Genomic DNA, 24,235 nt, shown 5'->3' with positions numbered 1-24,235 from the left:
CATGATTTTCTTTCTGCAAGTCCGTCCATCAGCTGGGTTGTTGAACAGGGAGCTCAGCAGCCTGCTTGTCTTTATTAGAATAAAGGATTCACCTGTCAGAAAACGGAGACATGCGGGTACATCCTGCCGGATGAGGCTTTATGATTCCCTGCTGTCACTTTAAGAAGCAGCGATGCAGCAGACGCAGTCGCCTCATTAATCTGCGGGCTTCATGGCTGCAGGATGGACCCTCATCAGCACCACCAGCATCTTTTCTTCTTGCTGCCACCGGGGACCGTTAAGTCAGGCAGAAACCGAGGCTTTTCCGCGATGCACAGCTGCCACCTGCCCAAATGGTACCGCTTCACATGCAGGTTGTTGTCGGTCTTTTGTGTCTGCAGGGAACGTTTGTTTTGAGCTTCAGAGACATGGTGATATACCCTTGTTTAGTAACCGTATCATACGGTTACTCAACATGATCGTATGTAGGACACAGCTGGGGCGAAATGTGCTTGTCAGCGGTTTCGATTAGAAGCGTTGTCTTCGGTAGAAAGTACCTGCTGGGGTGTTGGGTGTCCTATTTAGGGACTCGCTTGCAGTCAGTTGGCCATGCGAAAGTGATGAGACTTCTTTAACTGCTTATCTAACAGCGTCTTATTTTAGGCGACAGATGTTGAAAATCATGTGATTCAATACCGTAATGATGACTCAAGGACAAAGCGCACCGTCCCCATCTCTCCTTGTGATATTTATCCGGAAACATTCCCGGCATCCCCCACCTCCTGGATCCTCTGCAGAGTGCCTAAATGCTGCTTTGAGTACAGTTTTATGCACCGGCTGTTTGATGCTGCTCGCCTACACAGTGAACACCGAAACTCACACTTACGTAAGATGATTGCGTATTTCTCGCCAGCTCTTAGCACTTGTTGCGCAGACGTAGGAGAGGGAGGTGAGATTTCCCGCCTCGTCGTCCTAGAAATTAAATATAGGGCACAATGAGACTCTTCCGGCTCGCTGGGTGCGCTTTTCATTAGCGGCAGTGTTACAGGTCTGTTGTGTCTGCAGCTGCCTGAATTGCTGGTACATTTTGAGCGTGGATCAGCAGGTTTCCTTAAGCTTTACGCAGAGCTGTGAGACTTCTGAAAACAGATGAGAACATTTTGTCCTCATCTTGGATTTTTTTTTGCTGGTTGGGCTGAACAGAAATGGGCTGTAGCTACCATTAGATCACCTTGATTATACAAGTGATTTATCTGCGAAAAAACAATATTTTTACCTATGGGATAATTAAATTCAGGGAATGTATATGTATTTAGATTCTTTTTCATTATCAACATGTATCAAACTGCTTAAATTAGTAAATACTTAGCCTGATTTACAATCACAGTTAGGGAAGATGCAGTTATGAAATATCTGATAATAATAAACCGAACAAGTCTAAATTCTGAAAAAGTCAATACGCAATATTTGCTTTCAATCCAATATACACTCACCGGCTACTTTGTTAGGTAACCTGTTCATCTACTCTTGAACTCAGATATCTCATCACCAAACCACAAGCCAGGATCTCGGTGCATTTAGGAATGTAGACATGGCCAAAACAACTTACTGAAGTTTAAACTGAGCATTAGAATGAGGAGGGAAGGCAGATTTAAGTGATTTTAAACTCAAGCTGTTGGTTTCTAAAACTGAGGATCTACTGGGATTTTCCCACATGATCATCTCTATGGTTTACAGAGAATTAATGAAAAAAGAGAAAATATCCAGTGAGCAGGAGATATCTGGGTGGATATTTCTTGTTGATCAGAGGAGAATCAGATCGGAGAAGAATGGCCAGACTGCTTCAAGCTGAGAGGAAGGCAACTGTAACTCAAATAACCACTCATTATATTATAATATATACAGAAGAGCAGCTCTGAAAACACAAAATGTTGAACCTTGAAGCAGACAGGTTAGGGCAGCGGAAGACCACAGCAAGTGCCACTCCTGTCAGCCTTTTTGCTTTCTACTCTTTTGTAAAGTGTCCTTGGGTATCTTGAAAATGCTATACACATCAAAGTTCTTCTTCTTATTATTATTATTATTAGCCAAGGAGAGGTAACTGAGGCTAGTATTCACACAAACTCACTAAAATCGGATATTAGCAGATTGAAATAATTCTGTCTCGTATTAATGGTTCATGCCGGTGTATGTGCAATGATGTGGGTGATATTTTCTTGGAACACTTACTGTTGCTAACTACATCCATCCCTTTATGACCACAGTGTATTGAGTTTCTGATGGCTACTTGCTGCAGGATAGCACGCCATGTGAAATAATCTCAAACTGGTTTCTTGAACATGGCAGTGAGTTCACTGTACTCAAGTGCCCTGCACATTCATCAGATCTCAGTCCAATAGAACGCCTTTTGGATGTTAGGGTGGAACAGTAGATTCTCATCAGGAATGTCCTGCTAACAAATCTGCAGCAGCTGCATCTTCGAGAAGTGTTTCCAGCACCTTACTGAAAGATGGAAGGAAAGCAAGGAATAAGTCAGTTCTGAGGGCAAAAGGTGGGCCAGCCCAGTATTTCAGTCAGTAGTCAGGTTGTTTTGAGTTTTAATACCACGGCTGACATTAACATTTTAAACCTGCTGTTGTGAAGAAGGGATTCAAACTGATTCAAACCTTCATGTTGGAGAAGACAGGAATGAAATATATTAAATTAAATATAGAGATTAACACAGTTGAAATTACAATAGTACAAACACATGCAGGAACCATCTCTGTTCCACTATTTAAGTATTTGTGAACAGTTGATAACCTCAGTGACTGTTGACTCTGCCAGCCACCAAAAGTGAGGCTTTGTCTCTGTTTTATAGCTTTTTATAGCAGTTAATGTGAAGTTTCATCATGTTTGCCTGCAGCTCTGCAGACAGGGAGGACACAACGTAGAGAGAGGCAGCTGCGCTGATTGTAGACTTACTGTGTCGCCTTTGTGTCAGCAGAGAAAGGAGGCTTTATCTGCTGCTGCCTAGACTATTTATTTTACAAGTGTTAGCGTTAGACTTTTGTCACTGCCTTCCAGCCTAGAGCCACATAATGGCCGCACACAAGACACAGTGTTTTAGAAGCAAAACACGCTCCTTGTCAGGTTTTGGGATTCAGTTTTCTTCATGCTGGTTTTACCTGTGATATGTTTGTGTCTGTAACGGTGATTACAGCGCAGCTCTGAGGGCTCCTAGTGTCCCTCTCTAGAGAGAGCCGTGGAGACGTTGGACATTCCTTTGCACATCGATGTCTCTAACTCCGAGTCGAAAGCCCTCCTCAGGTCAGCGCAGGTACTGTTTCTTCTCATTTTTCTCTCTTTTTTTTTTTCAGCCAAATGGCAAAAAATATTACGTATTGAGTGTAGCATTAGTTCAAGCTCAGCTGTCACCCCAGCAAATCAGCACCTACCAGCTCAGCAGCTATCTTTCTACACATCAAATTGGCTCATATAGGGCATGCTATTTAAGCTGCTTCAGCCTGCTTACAGTTGCTGCATATCTGCAAGCTGCTTTGCGACCCACTTCCACCCCAGCTCTTTCTTGAATGTGCGTCTCGACTCTGTCTTGTATCTGTTGCCATTGATGTTTGCTTTTTTAAATTTTCTCCAGTTATAAATTTTTGCACATCGAAATAAAAATCCTCTTACGATTATAGTTGTGCTGATTGAAATCTGATTTTTGTCATTATTAATAATAATATTATTAAGTAATAATTTGATCTCCCAACAAGGCGCTCGGTGGGAACTAGTGGCGGCAGCGGGCGATATTCCCACAGCGACACATCAAGTACTCACACCTACCCTGGTCGAGTTAGGCCACCAGAGGGCAGTCCTACAGCCCGGACTTATCCCAGTACCCCCAGGTAACATGCAACTTACACTCCTGTAGTCTAACAGTCGGAAAATAAGACACCAAAATGTTACTAAAATTACCCCAGATCTTTTTATACTCAGTCATCTTCTCATAAAACATTCAAGTTCAATGGACTGCACACGGAATTGCCCAAAGCCATGGATGTAACTGACTGTCTGAATGTGTTAGTCTTGTGTCGGACTGGCACGCTCTTACAGGGGATTTGCCAGCTGAGACTTCAGGACCCCTCGGCTTCTGCAATAACTGTTGAACTGAATTACCAGTGCTGACACAATGTCAGCAAAAACTGGCTGATATTAATCTAGAGTAAGGGTTTATTGGAAGGTTGTTGGATTGGTTTGTGTTTTATTTTATATCACCAGATTTCTGTTTAATGCTACTATACTTTACTACTCACTGTCAGTCAGCTATCAATTTATACTCATCATATGTGATTAAATCCAACCTTTTTCATTCACGTGTGATTCAGACGTCAGGTGAAGCACACAGCTTGCAGCGACAACCATGGGATCAGGCCCCCGACCCCAGAGCAGTACCTTACACCCCTTCAACAGAAGGAGGTGTGTATACGACACCTGCGAGCCAGACTGAGGGAAAATGTGGAAAGGCTACAGCACAGGTTAGTCTTTTTCTCTATACGCCTACTTTCCTTGTTGTGGTTGCAGTTGTTGTTGTATGAATGCTATTTCATTTTCTGCACTTCCCTAGTGCTTCCCTACACTGTGTCTGTGTATGAGTGACTCTGCAAAAATAACTGCTATTCAAAAATCTTTACTTCCTCATCAGGGACTGTGAAATAGATGAGTTAAGGGCACAGCTGTACAGGATGCAGGAAGACTGGATAGAAGAGGAATGCCACCGTGTCGAGGCCCAGTTAGCCCTAAAAGAGGCCCGCAAGGAGATCCAGCATCTCCAGGAGGTGGTTGAGTCGGTAAGGTCCAACCTGGGTGTACGGCAACAAGACTCCCATGACCACAAGCCATTCTCAGGGTTGCAGGGAGGTCGGCCAGGTGGGAAGTCTCGCTCCTGTGGATGTTCCCCAGCCAGCACTTTAACCCGCAGCGCCGCCCACTCCAGACTGAGCAGCGAGGCTCTGCAGCTGGAGCGCGGCTCAAGTGCTCCCGAGCCAAGCGGAGCATCGCAAACAGCAGGACAAACTCACCTGCTCCTGGAGGCGGCCCTGCTGTCAGAGCAGCTGCCGGCACAGAGCCACATCCGAGGCCCCCCAGCTGTGCCACGCTCTTCCACCTATGAAAGGTTGTGCAGCGGTGGGGCTGTGTTGCCAATCTCACACTCCTGCCACACTCTCAGTAGCAGCTGCAGGTGCAGTGGACACACCTACCTCCCCCACCATCACTTGTTTCTGCACTTACCTCAGGAGGAGGCCCCAGTTACAGCTGCTGCAGTCCCAGTTACGGCTGCTGCAGTCCCGGTTACGGCTGCTGCAGTCTCTGCTACTGAGTCTAACCCCATTCCTGTTCCTGCAGCAGAGAAGAAACCAGAGGTCCGCTCCCAGGCCTGCAGCCCCACCATGACCTGGCTTTGTGAAGAAAGCAGTGCAGAAGGCCCAAGTGTAATTTCTTTAGTCTCAGCAGACATAACCCCATCAGAACAACAACGATTTCCATCATCTTTACCTCCTCTATCCCTTCCTCAGTATATTTACAATGCAGAGCCATCAGAACCGGACAAACCAGCGGGACCTCAGACCTGCCAGCCCCACCCTATAGCTCCACTACCAGTTAAGCAGGAAGCTACAGTAGTGGAGATAGAAGAAGACAATAAGGATGAAAATGGAGGAGCTGGTGAAGAAGGTCATTCCGCTCAGCGGTGCCACTGGAGCCGGTACTTCCTAGTAGATCTCTTGGCTTTGGCAGTGCCGGTGGTTCCAACCATGGCATGGCTATGCCGAGGAGCACCACAGGAGGTCATGCCGGTGTACCACATCGGGTCCTTGCTGAGAGGTTGCTGTGCTGTGGCTCTCCATTCACTTCGACGTCAGGGTGCAGGCAGGGGCCGCAGACCCGCCAGCATGAACGGAACAACATCAATCTGAAACTTTCAGCCACGTTTGGCATTAAGAAAAGACTCCAAACCTCTCCAGGCACAACACTGACTTTACTTTATAACATTTCAGTCTCAACCTCGCATTGGATATCAAAACTTATAAGATTTTTAGAGTCTGTGATCATGCTTTGCCTTAGAGAACAAAAGATTAGTTGTACATCAAATACTTTCCTTACTGATATAGTCTGTATTTACTGCTACTGCCTGCACTTTAAGTGGTTTTCTCTTTATTGCGGTTTGCATGTAACCCACAGTTTGTTTGGACTCTTGCTTGCATTAAAAAGCCCCTTCAGTATGAGATGCCTTCAGAGCAACAATGTACACATTATGAAAATAAGAGAAATAGTGTGTGACTGAATGCTTCTCTAATTTCTTCATCACATTTTCTAAATTGTTCACAGAGAATGTGAGAGTCACAGTCATGAAATTCCTTTGGCATCACTGATGCCTCACCAAAGCAGAAAAGTACGTTAGAGTCAGCTCTTTTGTGACGTGTTCAGAAGCAGTTAATAAACAGAGCACACAGGGTGTGGGTGCAAAAGAGAGGAAAAGCATTCGTTTTTGTATCACAAACAAGGAAAAAAGGTTTTGGACTTTCTGAGAAGCAAAGATGTGAACTGACTCTAGTGAGAGTGAAACAGACAGATGGATGATTTTTTTAAATTCCTACAACATAAGGAAAACTGTATAGACTCCATTTCAATCCTGCTGGGACACATGAATAAGGAAGAGCATCTGTGACCAAGGATAGAGAAGCAGAAATCTGCAGCTTAATACAAGGTTATTTTACATAATGGAAATAATGTAAAGGTCTAAATTGTGAAAAATACTTTTATAAGGACAACATTTATTACATTTTGGATCTTAAAGATAACTAGCGTAGTGTGTGTGCGCGTGTGTGTGTGTGTGAAAGAGAGAGAGTCTGATTTGCTTCATCCTTTAACGCACACTCAGATCATTTATCTACATTGTATCTTAAGGAGATAAAGAGGGAAAGTTGGAGATTTAGTCACCGGTGATCCACACAGATGAATGGCGTGAGTCGCGAGAGCACTTTAGTGAATTTGTAAAGAGATAACAGTTTGATACAGGTATATATTTTCTGATTTTACATGAAGAAAAAAAAAAAGAAAAGATGTCTGCACAGCTGCTAGAAAGAATTAACATAATTATTTTTGGCATCAACTGTGGCTTCTTTCACTGTACTGCAGTCAAGCCTAACGCAGTGTATCAGTGTTTGAGCATTAATATTATAATGTATCTATTTCAAGTGGCCCTTTGATGTGACTCAATTGTAATCACAAACTATGACGTGCTGTAAATGTAGTTACCGATTTCAGCCTTATTATGCAAAAAGAACAAAGGTTTGGCTTTCAGGGATCCTTCCAGTGAGGTTTTTGAGAAGTTTAATCAGAGGTTCAGCGTGAGGAAGAAGCAGACGATTTTACTGTATAATAAAGTCTGTTGGAGCAGCGCACAATGTTGTCTTCAAATTTCACGCTATTCGTTTTTGTTTGACTTTTGTTCCGAAGCAACAGTATTTCCTTTATGTATTTGTATTTGCTCAGTGTCACTTCAGTCATTAGAAACAGCCAAATATTGCAAAAAATACTGTTTCCTTTGTTCTTGGAAATAAAACATGCTTCTGTTTTCTATTTTCTTTTGTTAGTGAGACATAATAATATGAATTATTAAGGCGAGACATTACAGGCAGAAACACTTTTTGCTCCATTGCATTATCTATGCAAATGAATGCATATTAGATAATACATCAGCTCATCTGCATATTTAAATATAAAATTTCGGGAAATGTGCAATGCCAAACCTTTTTTATGTCAATAATTATTAGGGGAACTTTCATAGTAACTTACCTCTTAAGGTTTTACAAGAACATTTTTACAATGTATATCTTTAAAGGTTGCTTTGATTTTTTTTCTCACATATTCTGAGCCTGATGCATTCACCTAACAGGTGAAAAAATCCCCAATCAGTCCTGGGAGGACACAGAAATCCCTTTGTAGTTGCAGCATTAAAGGGAACCCGGCATAAAAACTGCCAAACCAAACGTGGAGCTACCTGCTGTGGCGACCCCTTGTGAATAAGGGAACAGCCCAAAGTAGCTTCTGTATTCTGAGCCTAGAAATCTCCATTTAAGTAGCACTTACATTCTTTAAAATCCCCAGCTCGATTCTGTGTTATATTATTGAAGTTTCTAAAGATTTATAAATATATCAATCTGATTCCTGAAAACATGGTGAAAAGGTCATTTTTTTCTGTCTGGAGAAACAAGAAAATATATCAAAAATATGCTGTGTAAAGAATCTTTTGATTAATTTGTCAATAAAATGAAACAAGAATATTCCAACAACCACAAAAACAATGGAAACAAAAAAAATTGATGCCACATTAGAAAGAGAATGAAACTAACTCAAAGTTTGGAATACAGAAAAAACAATAATTTTATTTTTTTAAGACCATTACAAAAACCAACAAACACAAATATAGCTCTGTAAAAAGCAGCCATCAAAAACTGAGCTTTGTCCAATTTTTGCTCAAAAAAAAAAAAAAAAAAAAAAAAAAAAAGTGAATATTTTAATAAAACTAAGACTTAGAAAGTATTACACTCAATATTCCTTACTTAAGATTAATTGGGGGAAATAACACGGTGGTATTTTATACCCTGTTCACCTGTAGAGTCTCACCTTATTCATGCATCAGTGCAAAGCCCCAGTAACAGGCCTAGAAGCCAGTTGACAAATTAAAGAATCCTGCAGCATCCATTGAAAAGCTGAATTTAACATTTTTATACCCTACGTGGTTGCATCAGAGAATGCACATTTTCCCTAACAACTGCTGGTTGCCAGGGTCACTGGGCCTGTTTGACTGTGGCTTAAAATGACAAAAAAAAGGGCTATGAAGTGACACAGAATAACTCTGAGGAGAAATAAACATCATTTTACTTAAAAATCACTCTTTAATGTATTCGAATAAGCCATTCCTAGAGGAAAATTTTTCCCCTTTAGCTGCGGATATTAAAGCAAGCAGGTATATTTGGCTCATAAATTAAGACCATCTTCCAGGTCCTCTAACGCTCTTCAGGAAAACGTTTGATTTTTGATCCCCTGATTATGACATGCTCTGGGCATTTTTGTATTTTAGAGTACATAACAAAAGTAATTCATAAAAATATTGTGTCAAACAATTTATTCTTATTTTGAATCAAGACAATTCATTACCCGCAATCAATACGATTTTATTGTAAAGGCCACAAAGCCACAGGAATGAGACTCATTCAGTATTTATGACACTTAAAACATGGTCCTGGTGGCAGACGCATTTAGTCAGTCAAACAGCGGCAATAAAGTCAATTTGAAGTCAAAAAAAATAATATGACCATAAAAATACAAAGCAGTATATGACAAAATACATGTGATAAGATGGCCTATGACTTATTACTGTCTGGAATCTAAAGTATAAGGGATAACATTTTAAAGCAAGTGACAAAACAGAACTTGTATATAAATGTAAAGGAGAGTGAAATAGTGTAACAACAGACATAGGTCCTATGCAGGAATCAAGAGCAGGAATCATCTGTTAACCTTTTTCCTCCATGTTCCCGAGATAGGAGTCAACCTGCAGTGAGGGGGAAGAGGAAAAAAAAAAGCTCAGAGCTGTGATTAAGGAGAGGAAGAGTGGATTACTGACACTAAAGCTTGTTATATCCATACTATTTAATCTCTGGACATAAGCAATAAAAGATAACTGTATAGTCACTGTAAGCATGTGGGGAGCGATAGTAATGTGTTTCCCTAATTGCGCCGGGTGTTACAAATCTAATCATGTTGAATATTCACATTATTAAACACGTCTCACCCTGAAAATCTGAGTGGAATTAAAGTTGAGTGCACAAGTTTCAGGCCTCCAGACCAATCAGCTCCACATCAAAGGTGAGAGTGGCATTTGGTGGGATGATCCCTGGGTGACCTTTGCTGCCGTAGGCGTAGTCTGGTGAGCAAATAAGCTTTGCCCGCTGACCCACACTCATCTGTGGAGAAGATGGAAATCAAACACTACTGCTGCAATCGAACTAAGTAATAGATTTATTTAAAGGCCTCTTAATAGTACAGGCTCTGTTTATCTTAAACTAATGCAGTTAAATGCAACGGCAATCCAATAAACTCGTCTTCATAATGTTAGTCTGTGGTGATGCTGAACTGCGTTTTTCAAAGGCATTATTAGTAAGGATGGGCAAGCGCGCGGGAAGAAACAAAACTGAATTATGTAACCATGTGTGCCTGGAGTTAATTCTTTCAGATTTAACAGCAGCTGGGAGGATGTTGTGCTTTACTACTGCCAGAAGGTGGCAGTAACGAGCCGTTTTCCAACCACCATTGAAAAACAAAATTAGACAAAGAACACTTATGGGAGCGACATTTAAGACGCTGAGAGTAGATGGCGCACAAACAGGAGTAACCTGCAAATCCACAGATTAGCAAAGCTTTAAATAAGCCATGTTTAGCCCTTCTTTGAGTAAGGAAATGAAAACAAGGCTCAGCGTTAGCTTGGCCAGGGAAAGCTAGCATGTCACAATCATAAGAGAGCAGTTTAATGGTAGTGTGCAGTGATCATGTTTCCTCTTATTTTCTGTCAGATATGTACAGTTACAGCGGTGGATAATGTTTATTATGAGGTCAGCGCACAAACAAACAATGTGAGGCAAAAGCTCCGGCACAGTATAATCACAGTAGCATGTTTAAATAAATAAATAAATAATTTAATTAATTAAATTACAAAGATCTATTTCACTTCATGTTTCTGAGATGATTGCACCTCACATTATGAAAATCACTGCTTTAAAGTGAGAGGACATAAAACAGCTTGTTTCAGATGGAGGATGAAATGAGTGGCTGCACCAAGGGTCAGTATATGATAAACAAGGGTTATCTTGAATGGAGAATCTGCAGTAACAGAGTTAACAGAGATAATTTTTATATGATATAAAATTTGTCATATACCTATATCATTGCTATAGTAACACCATGCGTTTATGGGCATGTCTGGGAGTAGGGATGGGTACCGGTATCCGGTGCCATGATGGCACTGGTTGTGACATAAACGGTAGTAACCAGACCGAAAAGCAGTGCACATTTCGGTGCTTTATTTCGGTGCTTTTTTTCCTGAGATGTCATACACTTTGAATTCTAGCCAATCATTTTACGTTTCCGAGGATAGTAGGCGGGTCCAGGTACATCCGTTCTTTTAGAGCAGAGCTACAGATTAAAAATGCCCAAGGCGAAGCGGTCAAAAGTCTGGCTGTACTTCACAGCAAACTATGCAAACTCAGCAGCCTGCAGCAAGTGCTTTAAGCTGATACTGTGATACTGTGAAAGGAGGTAACACCTCAAACCCGATGAAACACCTGGCGACGCATAGCGTTGTTTTTTTTAAAGCCGAAAAATGCGCCGTATTTGATAGCTTGCTGCGAGACCTCACACCGAGCACATCTACTGCGGGTGGGTTGCCTGTTATCGGACCCGGAGTTAGCAACATCCCCCAAAAACCCGAAGAGTAGAGTCCTGGCCCCTAGCCCTGTCAGTGTAGCAGAAATGATGACGGATGATGATGGCAGCAGCAGCCGTTCTTCTCTGCGTCAGTAGCTTAATGTTGTTCGTGTGTAATTTACGTTGAGTAGGCTAACCACGTTATTACATTAATGCATGTAAGGTGAACTAGCAAACACCGTTGTAGTTACATGCAGCTGTCTTCTTGTTTGATGGCAGATACTCCCTTCACCCTGGCCAAAAAGGCTAAAATGACCAAAGAAAAAGTGGAAAACAGTTAAACATGAGAGGTTTTTGGACAAAGTTTGTGTTTTTTCCATTGTTTAAGCACTGCTTCCAGCCAAGAGTGATACCATATATGCCCCATAGCTGCAGAAAAGGCTAACATTGTTATATTTTTACAAAAAACAGCTGAACATGAGAGGTTTTTGGACCAATTTTGTGTTCTCCATTCTTTAAGCACCGGTTTGAGCACCGTTTAAGCACCGGCACCGTTTCAAAAGTATCGGTTTGGCACCGGTATCGGATAAAACCTAAACGATAAGCATCCCTATCTGGGAGCGACAGCCATGGGTCATCCTCCAATAACGATTTAGCACCTAAAAACTTTAATAACCTCCAACAGAACACAGTGTTTTACAAAATATGCAAGAAAACTATTCATGCTGCGGGTGAAAACAACAAACTTGTTTCACCACTTGTGGCAAAAACAGACAACCAAGTGCAACCAGGCTACAAAGAAGCAGATACTAACATCTCATGATGTGCAACTGTAACCCACATAAAAATAAAAAGAACTGCGTCTATAACTAAATTGGAATCTTAAATTCCAACCGGAGCGTGTCCGTGAAGGCATCGTGCGTCATGACGCACGCCACGCCACGAGGCTGCACATGCCTGTTGTGACCAATCACATTCGCGAGGCACCGATATATGCCTTCCGGGTTGTCGCCTCGGAACGACGCGGGGGAGAGGCGTTAGCGGATGGAAGCAACAGGTACGTGGGGCGAGCGCTTTTCGCTGTTTACTATCTTGACTCTGGTTGAGGATGAGGACACAGGAAGCTTGGTTTCATTGTATGTTAATCCTCCAACGTTGCACTTCACTGTGGAAAAACAGAATCAATTTCCAGATTCATCTGACAGTGGGAGCCTAGGACCACTGATTTTGGATCCTTCAGTTGAAGTGGAAGTGCAAGGAGAACCAGCCTCTGTGTCCAGTGTTCTTCCTCCAGCAGTGGAGTCTGGTGGTGGGCAATCTGACTCTGATGTGGAAGACATTTTGCTTGAACTTATTGAAAGTCACCCTGAAGATAGAAATAGCTTACCTGAAAACTTACCTGGAAGTGGAGACATACTTGTCAACATTCCTGTCGTTGCTGTTGAAGATTCTCCTGAAGAGTCTAGTGTTATTGAACAGGACACCGACATAGGTGACGGGCTAAGACGTTCACAACGACAAAGAGCACCACCTGATCGACTTCACTATTTCACTCGTGGTAATCCTCTGGTTTCCGTTGTCCAAACGATGTTGCATAGTCTTTCCGATGCATTGGGCCATAATGCTAGCCGTCCTTCGTCTGTTCACGTTGTCTAGCGTTTAACATGCGACGGGACGTGCATGGTTAAGGCGGGGAGGATGTAACCCACATAAAAATAAAAAGAACTGCGTCTATAACTAAATTGGAATCTTAAATTCCAACCGGAGCGTGTCCGTGAAGGCATCGTGCGTCATGACGCACGCCACGCCGCGAGGCTGCACATGCCTGTTGTGACCAATCACATTCGCGAGGCACCGATATATGCCTTCCGGGTTGTCGCCTCGGAACGACGCGGGGGAGAGGCGTTAGCGGATGGAAGCAACAGGTACGTGGGGCGAGCGCTTTTCGCTGTTTACTATCTTGACTTGTTTTGAATTAATTGTGGATTGCGTTCAACAGTATTTTGATACCGCCGTGGGTAGATGCGTGGGGCTCGTATGTGACATCGCACGTAGTGAATGGTGAGTGAGTCTGAATGTTTGTTTGTATTTGTAACCTGTAACAGTATGCCAGTGCTATTAGCTGATGGGATGGCTGAGGCTTACTGTATTACTACTGCTCTCACTTTATGTGGCTGTAGTTTTGTTATTTGAGATTGTCATTTGTTTTAATTCATTACAATGGTTGGATATGTATTTGTTGTATTTTCTCATGGATTTTATGTGTACACTGGAACTAAAGCTAGCTTGGGAAGTTTAGATGAATTTTGCTAATAGTGGTTTTGTGATTATAGTGCAGGCTAGTGGTGCCCTGGAGAGACCACAGCGACACCACTACTTTGGATGGCGAGCTAGGCCCAACGAGCCAGAACCCCAGCTACAACTTCCTGCGGTCTGGTAGGAGGCTGCTGCGGCCTACACTCTCCCCTCTTGGTTTAGTCCCCTAAATCTCACTTCTGAGATTTCAGTTTTGGAATCTTAGTGCTGATCATCCTACTTCAAATTTCAACCTGTCTAGACTGTCATACGCGTTGGACTTATATCACTCATGAAATAAACTTTATGGACATTGTTGCCAGAGGTTGGACGAGGTTCCTGCACTGCCGTGCAGCGGATATTTTACAAGCTTGAATTGTTTTATTTTCTCCTTGTCTGCAGATTTTGTAAATATTGGTGTTTGGTAATTGCACTTTATTTTCACTATAAATAACAATTGTAATCACAATATCTGTGGTTGTACGGTTATTGTACTTCACTCACCTCCTAGAGCCGAATCTGATATCTTCTGAATTAGCCCAACTATTCATAACCAACTTAAATTATTTTAGCTTATGTACTTGCTACATAAGACAAATTAGTGGCGAACCAGCCAGGAGGTTGTGTCAAGTATAATATTGTTGTGTACATTCAGTCTCACTATCTCACCATATTACTATGAACATGGACTTGTTGGAGTCATTAGGTGTTAAAATACCAAACGCGGTGTTGGTCAGTGGCGTCCCCGCATATGTGGTTGAGGAGGTTGAAGATTTTCTTCTCCAGTATGGTGCTATTGAACGCTCTGTGCCAATAAACTCACCCGGCTCTGAGTTTAATAATATGCTCGTTGTTGAGTTTAAAACGGGGTCTGCTTTTGATTTATTGGGTCCGATTCTGCCGTATACATTTAAGCCCTTAAATAATGAATATCATATAAAAAGCTTGTCTAAAATCTATGCGGCTACTGTCGGGTGCACAAAGACTAAGACTTATTTAGCTGACTTAAAACAAGTAGCAAAACTGTCTGGTCAGGATTTTGCTGAAGTTCTCCAAGAACTAATGACCCAAATAAATGGAGCTGTTTCAGAACTGCGCCCAGGAAAACCAGAAGGGCTCAAGCAGGAATGCACTGCCGCATCTGAACACAAAATGGCTGCCACTCCGGATCGACAAACCCACAACATGGCTAGCCCTGTCACTTCTTCAGCTACCCTACATCCTACAACAACAGAAGGACATTCTATCAGTATGTCTGCAGCTGAGTTGAATCCACCTGAAGTACAGAGGTATGTTGTGGAGCATATAGTAAAGAGCGAAGATGTAAACATACGCTCATCCCATAAGCTGCGCATGTTTTCTGGGAGACTACCACACCCACAGCATGAGGTGGACTATGATACATGGCGCTCTGGAGTGGATCTCATCTTAAAGGATCCAGCCATTTCAGAACTGCGAAGATCCAGACACATCCTTGATAGTCTTTTACCACCTGCAGCGGACATAATCAAGCACCTTAACCCCGACCTACCAGCAGAGACTTATATTCAACATCTTGATTCTGCTTATGGAATTGTACAGGACGGGGAAGAACTTTATGCGAAGTTCATGGACACGCTGCAGAACTCGGGTGAGAAACCATCCGGCTACTTACAGCGACTTCAGGTGGCCCTGAGTTTAGCTGTCAAGCGGGGAGGAGTCAAGCAGAGTGAAGTGAACAGGCACCTGCTCAGCCAATTCTGTAGGGGATGTTGGGATAGCAATCTTATCTCTGAGCTTCAGCTGAAGCAGAGAAAATCCAACCCACCTTCTTTTGCAGAACTGTTACTCCTATTAAGGACTGAAGAAGACAGAGAAGCTAGCAAAACTCTGAGGATGAAGCAACATTTGGGAACACCAAGACACAGAGTTGCAGCTCAAGCTCAGTTCGCAGTAGAAGAAGAAAAGGGGGTCTGTGCTGCGTTGTCCACTCTCACCCAGCAGATGGCGGAGATACAAAAGCAACTTGCCGCCTTAACTGCCTCCCAGTCTCACCAGTCCTGTACTCCTGTTCCAAAGCAGCACCCGAAGCAAAGGACGGATACACAGGGGAATATATCACCTAACCCCAAGCCTGGTTTCTGTTTCAGGTGTGGGGAAGATGGACACATTAGACCACAGTGTGAGAACAGACCCAATCCTGCATTGGTCAATACAAAACGCAAACAGTTCAGTGAAAGGAAACCAAAATGGCAGAAGCGGAATTCATCAACTGGACATTTAAACTAGATACAGTTCCTGTAATGGGACGTACAGGAACTGTGCAGGACCCACATTGTCCCGCAAAGGAGGAAAGGAACAAGGAGGAAATTGTTCACTGTGTAGACCTACACACTTGTCCGAAGGCAACTACAATGTTACCTCATGGGTTAGTTGGGTCAAGATGCACAACAGAGGTGACCCTAGCAGGCCATCCACAGAAATGCCTGCTTGATACAGGATCACGGGTTACTACAATACCTGTATCCTTTTACAACAATCATCTTCATGACCAACAAATTCAACCACTCCATGATCTTCTCCAGGTGGAAGGTGCTGCGGGTCAAACCATTCCATATCTTGGATACATTGAGGTTTCCGTCAAGTTCCCCAGAGATTTTGTTGGTGAAGAATATGAAGTAACAACATTGGCTCTAGTTGTTCCGGACGTACACCCTGACGTCCCCGCTACTGTGCTAATTGGGATGAACACCCTGGAACCCCTGTATGAACAGCATCTTAACCAGCATCCGAGCTATCAGCCTAGCACTCATGGGTACAGAGCGGTGTTGAAAACACTACAGCTGTCACACAAGCAGAAGGAGAATGGCAGCATTGGGAATGTGAGGCTACTAAGCAAAGCTCCAGTGTGTGTTCCGGCCGGCCGCACTATTGTTATCCAGGGCTCTGCCAAAGTTTCCACCCCGTTGTTTAGCCAGAGTGTTCTCCTACAGCATCCTGCTTCCACCTTACCTGGGGGGTTGTGTGTCAGCAGTTGTCTCATCAACTTCCCAGCTCTTTCTCCATACAAGGTTCCTGTGGTTATTACAAATGAGTCGGAGCAAGATACCTTCATTCCACCTCACAGTGTCATTGCGGATTTGGAAACCTACCACTGCATCTTGTCTGAACATCGCGTGACCCATCTTCCAGTCAGGAACACTACCACCAGCCTGAACTTTGATTTTGGTGATTCTCCACTGTCACCTGAATGGAGGACGCGAGTCATAGGCAAGCTGAATGACATCTCGGAGGTCTTTTCGCATCATGACTTGGATTTTGGATGTACATCAGCTGTCAAACATCATATTCCACTCCATGACAATACACCATTCAAGCAACGTGCCCGGCCAATCCATCCACAAGATTTCGAAGCTGTCCGCCGTCACCTGCGTGAGCTCCTGGAAGCCGGCATTATAAGGGAATCATCGTCTCCTTTTGCTTCGCCTATCGTGGTGGTCAGGAAGAAGAACGGTGAGGTCCGGCTGTGCATAGACTACCGGAAACTAAACCTTCAAACCATCAAGGATGCATACCCCTTACCTAATTTGGAGGAATCCTTTTCAGCACTCACTGGTTCTAAGTGGTTTTCAGTGCTCGACCTGAAGTCCGGTTACTACCAGATCCAGATGGAGGAGGAAGACAAGGCAAAGACTGCTTTTGTGACTCCTCTTGGGTTCTGGGAGTTTAACCAAATGCCTCAAGGTGTTACCAACGCCCCAAGCACCTTTCAGCGCTTGATGGAGCGATGCATGGGGGACCTTCACCTAAAGGAAGTGCTCGTTTTCCTGGATGACTTAATCATCTATTCGGACACTCTTGAGGAACACGAACGAAGGCTGCTGAGAGTCCTGAACCGGTTGAAGGAATATGGGCTGAAACTGGCACCGGAGAAATGTCGATTCTTCCAAAAGTCTGTAAAGTACTTGGGTCATATTGTCTCTGAGGAAGGAGTTCAAACAGATCCTGAGAAGATAGAGACCATCAAGACATGGCCGGTTCCCCAGACTCTGAAACAATTAAGATCTTTTCTGGGTTTCGCTGGTTATTACCGCCGGTTTATAAAAGACTATTCTGTCATTGCCAAACCTCTCAATGACCTGACTCGTGGATATTCTCCAGTTCAAAGATCAAAGACCCTGAAAGCTCACAAGATACCCACCTACAGGCCAAACCAACCCTTCGGGGAGAGGTGGGATACCAAATGTCAAGTTGCATTTGAAACCTTGATTGAGAAGCTTACAACTGCTCCGGTTCTTGGGTTTGCAGACCCGTCTCGTTCATACATTCTGCACACCGATGCGAGTGTGACCGGACTTGGAGCAGTGTTGTATCAAGAGCAAGAGGAGAAACTCCGGGTCATAGCTTATGCTAGCCGCGGATTGTCGCAGAGTGAGAGCCGTTATGCAGCCCACAAGCTGGAATTCCTCGCCCTTAAGTGGAGTGTGACCGAGAAATTCCAAGATTACCTGTACGGGGCAGATTTTACAGTGGTGACGGACAGTAATCCACTGACCTACGTTTTGACAACAGCTAAACTGGACGCTACTGGACACCGTTGGTTGGCTGCATTGTCAACGTACTCCTTTAAACTTCTGTACAGAGCTGGCAAACAGAATTGTGACGCTGATGCGCTTTCGCGGCGACCTTACTCCTGCTCCAATGATGAAGTTTCTAATGACCATGAACTCATTCGTCAGTTCATTTCTCAACACACAGCTGATTCTGATGCCCTCCCGGAAGAGACTGTGAGAGCAATCTGCCAAAGTCATTTGGTCAGAGCCACACGGCCGGGTGACTGCGGTGAGGTTGGCTTCACACTTGTCGAGTCTTTGTCAGTTCAAATGGATACCATCCCTGACAGTTACTGTTCCGAGGACTGTCATCGGCTGCCTGTCGTTCCTACTCTTAACATCAAAGAGAAACAACACTCAGATCCCTGCATTCGAGAGCTTATTCACCAGCTTGAGACGGGGGAGAGGGTTCCACCAACAGCTAGAGCTGAGCTCCCTGAACTTCCGTTCCTGCTCAGAGAATGGTCCAGGTTGGAGCTGGTGGATGGAGTCCTGTACAGGAGGAGACGGGACAATGGAGACCTTTCATACCAGCTTGTCCTTCCAGAGGAGTTGCGACCATCAGTCCTGAAAAGCCTCCATGAGGATATGGGCCATATGGGGATTGAACGTACACTTGACCTTGTCCGTACGAGATTCTACTGGCCTAAAATGGCAAAGGATGTTGAGCAGAAGATTAAGACTTGTGGCCGCTGTGTGCGCCGAAAAGCCCTGCCGGAAAAAGCTGCTCCACTTGTCAGCATAAAAACATCTCGACCCCTTGAGCTTTTGTGTATGGATTTTCTTGCTCTTGAGCCTGACACTAGTGGCACTCGTGATATCTTAGTCCTGACTGACCATTTCACTAAATTCGCTGTTGCCATTCCAACACCCAATCAAAAGGCAAGAACTGTGGCGAAGTGTTTATGGGAGAATTATATCATTTATTATGGCATTCCTGAGCGAATTCATACCGACCAAGGGCAAGATTTTGAGTCAAGACTAGTAAAAGAATTGTGTGAGTTTGCAGGCATTCAGAAGAGCCGTACAACCCCTTACCATCCGAGGGGAAATCCAGTGGAGCGATTTAACAGGACGTTGCTGGCAATGTTGGGGACCTTGGAGACAAAACAAAAAACAAGGTGGAAAGAGCATGTGAAACCGCTGGTTCACGCCTATAATTGTACCAGGAACGAGGTTACAGGGTTTACTCCTTACGAACTCATGTTCGGTAGAACACCTCGTCTACCTGTGGACCTGGCGTTCAATTTGCCACTGCGGGAATCCCAGCAAAAGAGTCACTCACAGTACATTAAGTCACTCAAATCGAGATTGGAGGAAAGTTTCAGTATTGCCTCCAGTAACGCTACAAAGGCTGCCGACCGAAATAAGAAACGCTTTGACAATCGTGTGATACCATCAGCATTGGAACCAGGTGATCGTGTGCTTGTGAGGAATGTCCGCCTTCGAGGGAAGCATAAACTTTCAGATAAATGGGAGGAAGAAGTTTATGTGGTTGTCCATCGGGCTGGGGACCTCCCGGTCTACAAGGTAAAACCTGAGAACAGCGATGGACCTATGCGGACCCTTCACCGCGACCTCCTCCTTCCATGCGGCCTCCTCACGGGCAGTGAGGTTAACTTGGAATCACCAGAGCAATCGCTTCCGCACAGACCAAGAACTCGGCAGCAGAACCCGGATTTAAATTCCCTCACAGAACCTCTGGTTGAGGATGAGGACATAGGAAGCTTGGTTTCATTGTATGTTAATCCTCCAACGTTGCACTTCACTGTGGAAAAACAGAATCAATTTCCAGATTCATCTGACAGTGGGAGCCTAGGACCACTGATTTTGGATCCTTCAGTTGAAGTGGAAGTGCAAGGAGAACCAGCCTCTGTGTCCAGTGTTCTTCCTCCAGCAGTGGAGTCTGGTGGTGGGCAATCTGACTCTGATGTGGAAGACATTTTGCTTGAACTTATTGAAAGTCACCCTGAAGATAGAAATAGCTTACCTGAAAACTTACCTGGAAGTGGAGACATACTTGTCAACATTCCTGTCGTTGCTGTTGAAGATTCTCCTGAAGAGTCTAGTGTTATTGAACAGGACACCGACATAGGTGACGGGCTAAGACGTTCACAACGACAAAGAGCACCACCTGATCGACTTCACTATTTCACTCGTGGTAATCCTCTGGTTTCCGTTGTCCAAACGATGTTGCATAGTCTTTCCGATGCATTGGGCCATAATGCTAGCCGTCCTTCGTCTGTTCACGTTGTCTAGCGTTTAACATGCGACGGGACGTGCATGGTTAAGGCGGGGAGGATGTAACCCACATAAAAATAAAAAGAACTGCGTCTATAACTAAATTGGAATCTTAAATTCCAACCGGAGCGTGTCCGTGAAGGCATCGTGCGTCATGACGCACGCCACGCCGCGAGGCTGCACATGCCTGTTGTGACCAATCACATTCGCGAGGCACCGATATATGCCTTCCGGGTTGTCGCCTCGGAACGACGCGGGGGAGAGGCGTTAGCGGATGGAAGCAACAGGTACGTGGGGCGAGCGCTTTTCGCTGTTTACTATCTTGACTTGTTTTGAATTAATTGTGGATTGCGTTCAACAGTATTTTGATACCGCCGTGGGTAGATGCGTGGGGCTCGTATGTGACATCGCACGTAGTGAATGGTGAGTGAGTCTGAATGTTTGTTTGTATTTGTAACCTGTAACAGTATGCCAGTGCTATTAGCTGATGGGATGGCTGAGGCTTACTGTATTACTACTGCTCTCACTTTATGTGGCTGTAGTTTTGTTATTTGAGATTGTCATTTGTTTTAATTCATTACAATGGTTGGATATGTATTTGTTGTATTTTCTCATGGATTTTATGTGTACACTGGAACTAAAGCTAGCTTGGGAAGTTTAGATGAATTTTGCTAATAGTGGTTTTGTGATTATAGTGCAGGCTAGTGGTGCCCTGGAGAGACCACAGCGACACCACTACTTTGGATGGCGAGCTAGGCCCAACGAGCCAGAACCCCAGCTACAACTTCCTGCGGTCTGGTAGGAGGCTGCTGCGGCCTACACTCTCCCCTCTTGGTTTAGTCCCCTAAATCTCACTTCTGAGATTTCAGTTTTGGAATCTTAGTGCTGATCATCCTACTTCAAATTTCAACCTGTCTAGACTGTCATACGCGTTGGACTTATATCACTCATGAAATAAACTTTATGGACATTGTTGCCAGAGGTTGGACGAGGTTCCTGCACTGCCGTGCAGCGGATATTTTACAAGCTTGAATTGTTTTATTTTCTCCTTGTCTGCAGATTTTGTAAATATTGGTGTTTGGTAATTGCACTTTATTTTCACTATAAATAACAATTGTAATCACAATATCTGTGGTTGTACGGTTATTGTACTTCACTCACCTCCTAGAGCCGAATCTGATATCTTCTGAATTAGCCCAACTATTCATAACCAACTTAAATTATTTTAGCTTATGTACTTGCTACACAACCCAAATGTCCACAGATCACTTCAACAAGCATCGCTGGCTAGCCTCACACCACATGACTGGAAGCACAAGCAGTGGATAGAAATTACTGACATGGTTACGTGGTGGAAAACCAGGACTTTAAGCAGAAGGATAAAAAGCTTGACCAAAGACACAACATCCTGTGCAGCTTCAGAGCAGTTATGAGACTGAGTTAATTCAGTTATTGTTAAACTAAAATACTGAGCAGTTCTTTTATACTTTTACTTAAATTTTCTAGGGAAGAACAAGTGCCTAGGCTACTTTTGTGCTTGCATTTGATTTATGCTGTGTCACTGGACATAATGCTGCTGCTGCTGGCAACTTGTTTCAGTACATTCACACTTGAAATTAGGAAGTGTGCCATCAACGACAGTAACTTACTAGAGAAGAAACATAGAAAATTCACTTCATTTACTTTCACTTATAAAAACTGCTGCCTGCAAGCATCACTGAAACATTTTTCCAGCATCGCAGTTCTTGTTATTGCAATTTTTTGTGAAAAACTGTAATATAATTTTAAGGCTATATCACCCACCCCTTGTAATCCTATAATAGCTACTTTAGTAGAACCCATGAATAAAAATATAGAGACTAAATTGGGCATAATAGGTCTTTTGTTCACCCATCTGATCGTGCAAAATCCCCAAAAATCTTACATGGTTCAATAAAACACAAGCGGGAAACAACAGAACAAACATCACAGCATTATATCATTAAATATAAATCATTTCTAACAGTAATAATTGCAAAATTACACTGGGTTAATGGTGGCAAAGTATCATAACAGCGTGTTAACAGCTGGAACAGGCTCTGTGCCACTTAAAGCAACAGGAAAGGCAGATAGAGGATGAAGAAAAGAGAGCAGAGATGCTCCAGCATCACTTGAAACCACTAAAAGAGCTGTGAGTGCTATTTGGATGCATTTAGTTCTAATAAAAGAGGCTAAAAAAGGCCCACTTATGCAAAAATAATACCATCAATCTGGAGTAACACAAATTTATTTCCATACTCGTCACTACTGACAGATGTTACAGCTGAGATTGGGCTAAATACCTCCCAATATAAGCAACGCAGTTAAACGTAACTATAAAAGCATTTCATGCCCCCCAAGAGAGAAAGATCACAATCGTTACTTTTAGCCGTTGTAAGGAAAACATAGCTAGTTAAGTAATACCTGCATAAAGGTATTCATTGCGAAAATCTTGCTCACCTGGGCTACTCCTTCTTCCCATCCCCGAATCACCTCCTGGTGTCCGATCTTAAATTTGAACGGCTTGCCCCGGGACCTCGAAGAGTCAAACACTTTACCGTCTGCCAGTGTGCCTGGAGATGAAATAAGAGTCCGAAGGCTGGTTAGACATGTCTGAATATCTAACTCGACACAGAGCTCGGCTTGTTGATAACTAATCCCACTTTTCTGCACCCTTCTCCAACATGAGCTAACTGTTTAGCCGTGATGCTAGCGTTAGCATAACGGGTTCCCGGATAGTTTACGTTAGGAGGCTTCAGCTCAACGAACTTAACTACTCTTCGTTCCCTCAATTAAAGACAATTCTGGCCGGTTTAAAAGACCGGGGGTATAATAAAAGTATGCGAGCATCAGAATAGCTGATGATAGCCCAACAGTCAAAATAGTCAGTCTGTTAACAGAAGCTAGCTACAATGCTAACCAGCAGAAGAAGCAATGGACACTCGGGTACTGTTAGATGAAACTAACTTGGCTCACAATTCACCCAATCAGACACCTTTCACCCAGGTAGGGGCTAGAGGAAACATTCAAAACGTTAAAGAGCATCCAAATCTCGGAGCTCCAGCCTCCGCACTCACCAACATAGTGCACCACGACGCGCTGCCCCTTCTTCGGAAAAGTCCGCCCTGGAAACAGGAAAACAGAGAGAAAAGTGGCAGAATAATGAAGCGAACACTCTCGGGATAAAAACAATATTAGGCTGTTTAACAAGTCACATAATTCTCACCGTCACCCGGAGTTATAGTCTGAATTTCTACTCCCATTTTCGCTCCGCTGTATCCTTCTTCTGGACCACCCTACAATGCGAGCGGAAGCTGGAGACATGGGCGGCCTCCTGACGAGCGAGTGGGCACGGATGGAGGAAAAATCCACCAATGAAGCAATATTATAACAATTTTATAAGAATATCCTACTTGGAAACAAGGCCCAAGTAAGCGTTTTACGTTTTACGATTGCGTGTGTACTAAGACGAGCATTTAAGTCAGATGATTGGTCATCATCCATATATATATATATATATATATATATATATATATATATATGTATGTTGGGGGTTTTTTTTTTTGGGGGGGGGGGGGGGGGGGGGGGGCTCTGCATGATTTAAGTTTTAAGGTCTTACCCCCGGGAGATATCCCAATTAG

General features: G+C 43.6%; 3 protein-coding genes across 8 annotated transcripts; 2 read left to right on the top strand and 1 right to left on the bottom strand.

Moving 5' to 3' along the window:
- The first annotated feature begins 112 nt into the window (after positions 1 to 112).
- snpha (syntaphilin a) lies at positions 113 to 7,606 on the top strand. 6 transcript variants are annotated; one of them, XM_004546386.5, is made up of 5 exons: positions 115 to 335; positions 3,182 to 3,298; positions 3,738 to 3,869; positions 4,350 to 4,499; positions 4,667 to 7,606. In XM_004546386.5, exons 2-5 carry the CDS (start codon positions 3,255 to 3,257, stop codon positions 5,934 to 5,936), a joined length of 1,596 nt encoding a protein of 531 aa, XP_004546443.1. In that variant the 5' UTR covers positions 115 to 335; positions 3,182 to 3,254; the 3' UTR covers positions 5,937 to 7,606. The 6 variants fall into 6 exon arrangements, with proteins under 6 accessions (XP_076734573.1, XP_004546442.1, XP_004546443.1 ...); XM_012917748.5 differs by having other exon boundaries at positions 115 to 353; XM_004546387.5 differs by having other exon boundaries at positions 115 to 865.
- Positions 7,607 to 9,134: 1,528 nt separating this feature from the next.
- On the bottom strand, positions 9,135 to 23,971 carry fkbp1aa (FKBP prolyl isomerase 1Aa). The gene is made up of 5 exons (XM_004546384.3): positions 23,821 to 23,971; positions 23,672 to 23,719; positions 23,055 to 23,167; positions 9,821 to 9,992; positions 9,135 to 9,580 (listed from the first exon to the last, which is right to left on the bottom strand). Exons 1-4 carry the CDS (start codon positions 23,855 to 23,857, stop codon positions 9,861 to 9,863), a joined length of 330 nt encoding a protein of 109 aa, XP_004546441.1. The 5' UTR covers positions 23,858 to 23,971; the 3' UTR covers positions 9,135 to 9,580; positions 9,821 to 9,860.
- LOC143414268 (paraneoplastic antigen Ma1 homolog) lies at positions 14,995 to 16,613 on the top strand. Its single transcript, XM_076878364.1, has one exon. The coding sequence runs from the start codon at positions 14,995 to 14,997 to the stop codon at positions 16,009 to 16,011; it is 1,017 nt and encodes a 338-aa protein (XP_076734479.1). The 3' UTR covers positions 16,012 to 16,613.
- Positions 23,972 to 24,235: the final 264 nt, after the last annotated feature.

This window comes from Maylandia zebra, linkage group LG20 (genome assembly GCF_041146795.1).
Source record: "Maylandia zebra isolate NMK-2024a linkage group LG20, Mzebra_GT3a, whole genome shotgun sequence".
In the NCBI taxonomy this organism is placed as follows: domain Eukaryota; kingdom Metazoa; phylum Chordata; class Actinopteri; order Cichliformes; family Cichlidae; genus Maylandia; species Maylandia zebra.
Note: the sequence above shows the minus strand (reverse complement) of the source record. Positions and strands in the feature narration are given on the sequence as shown.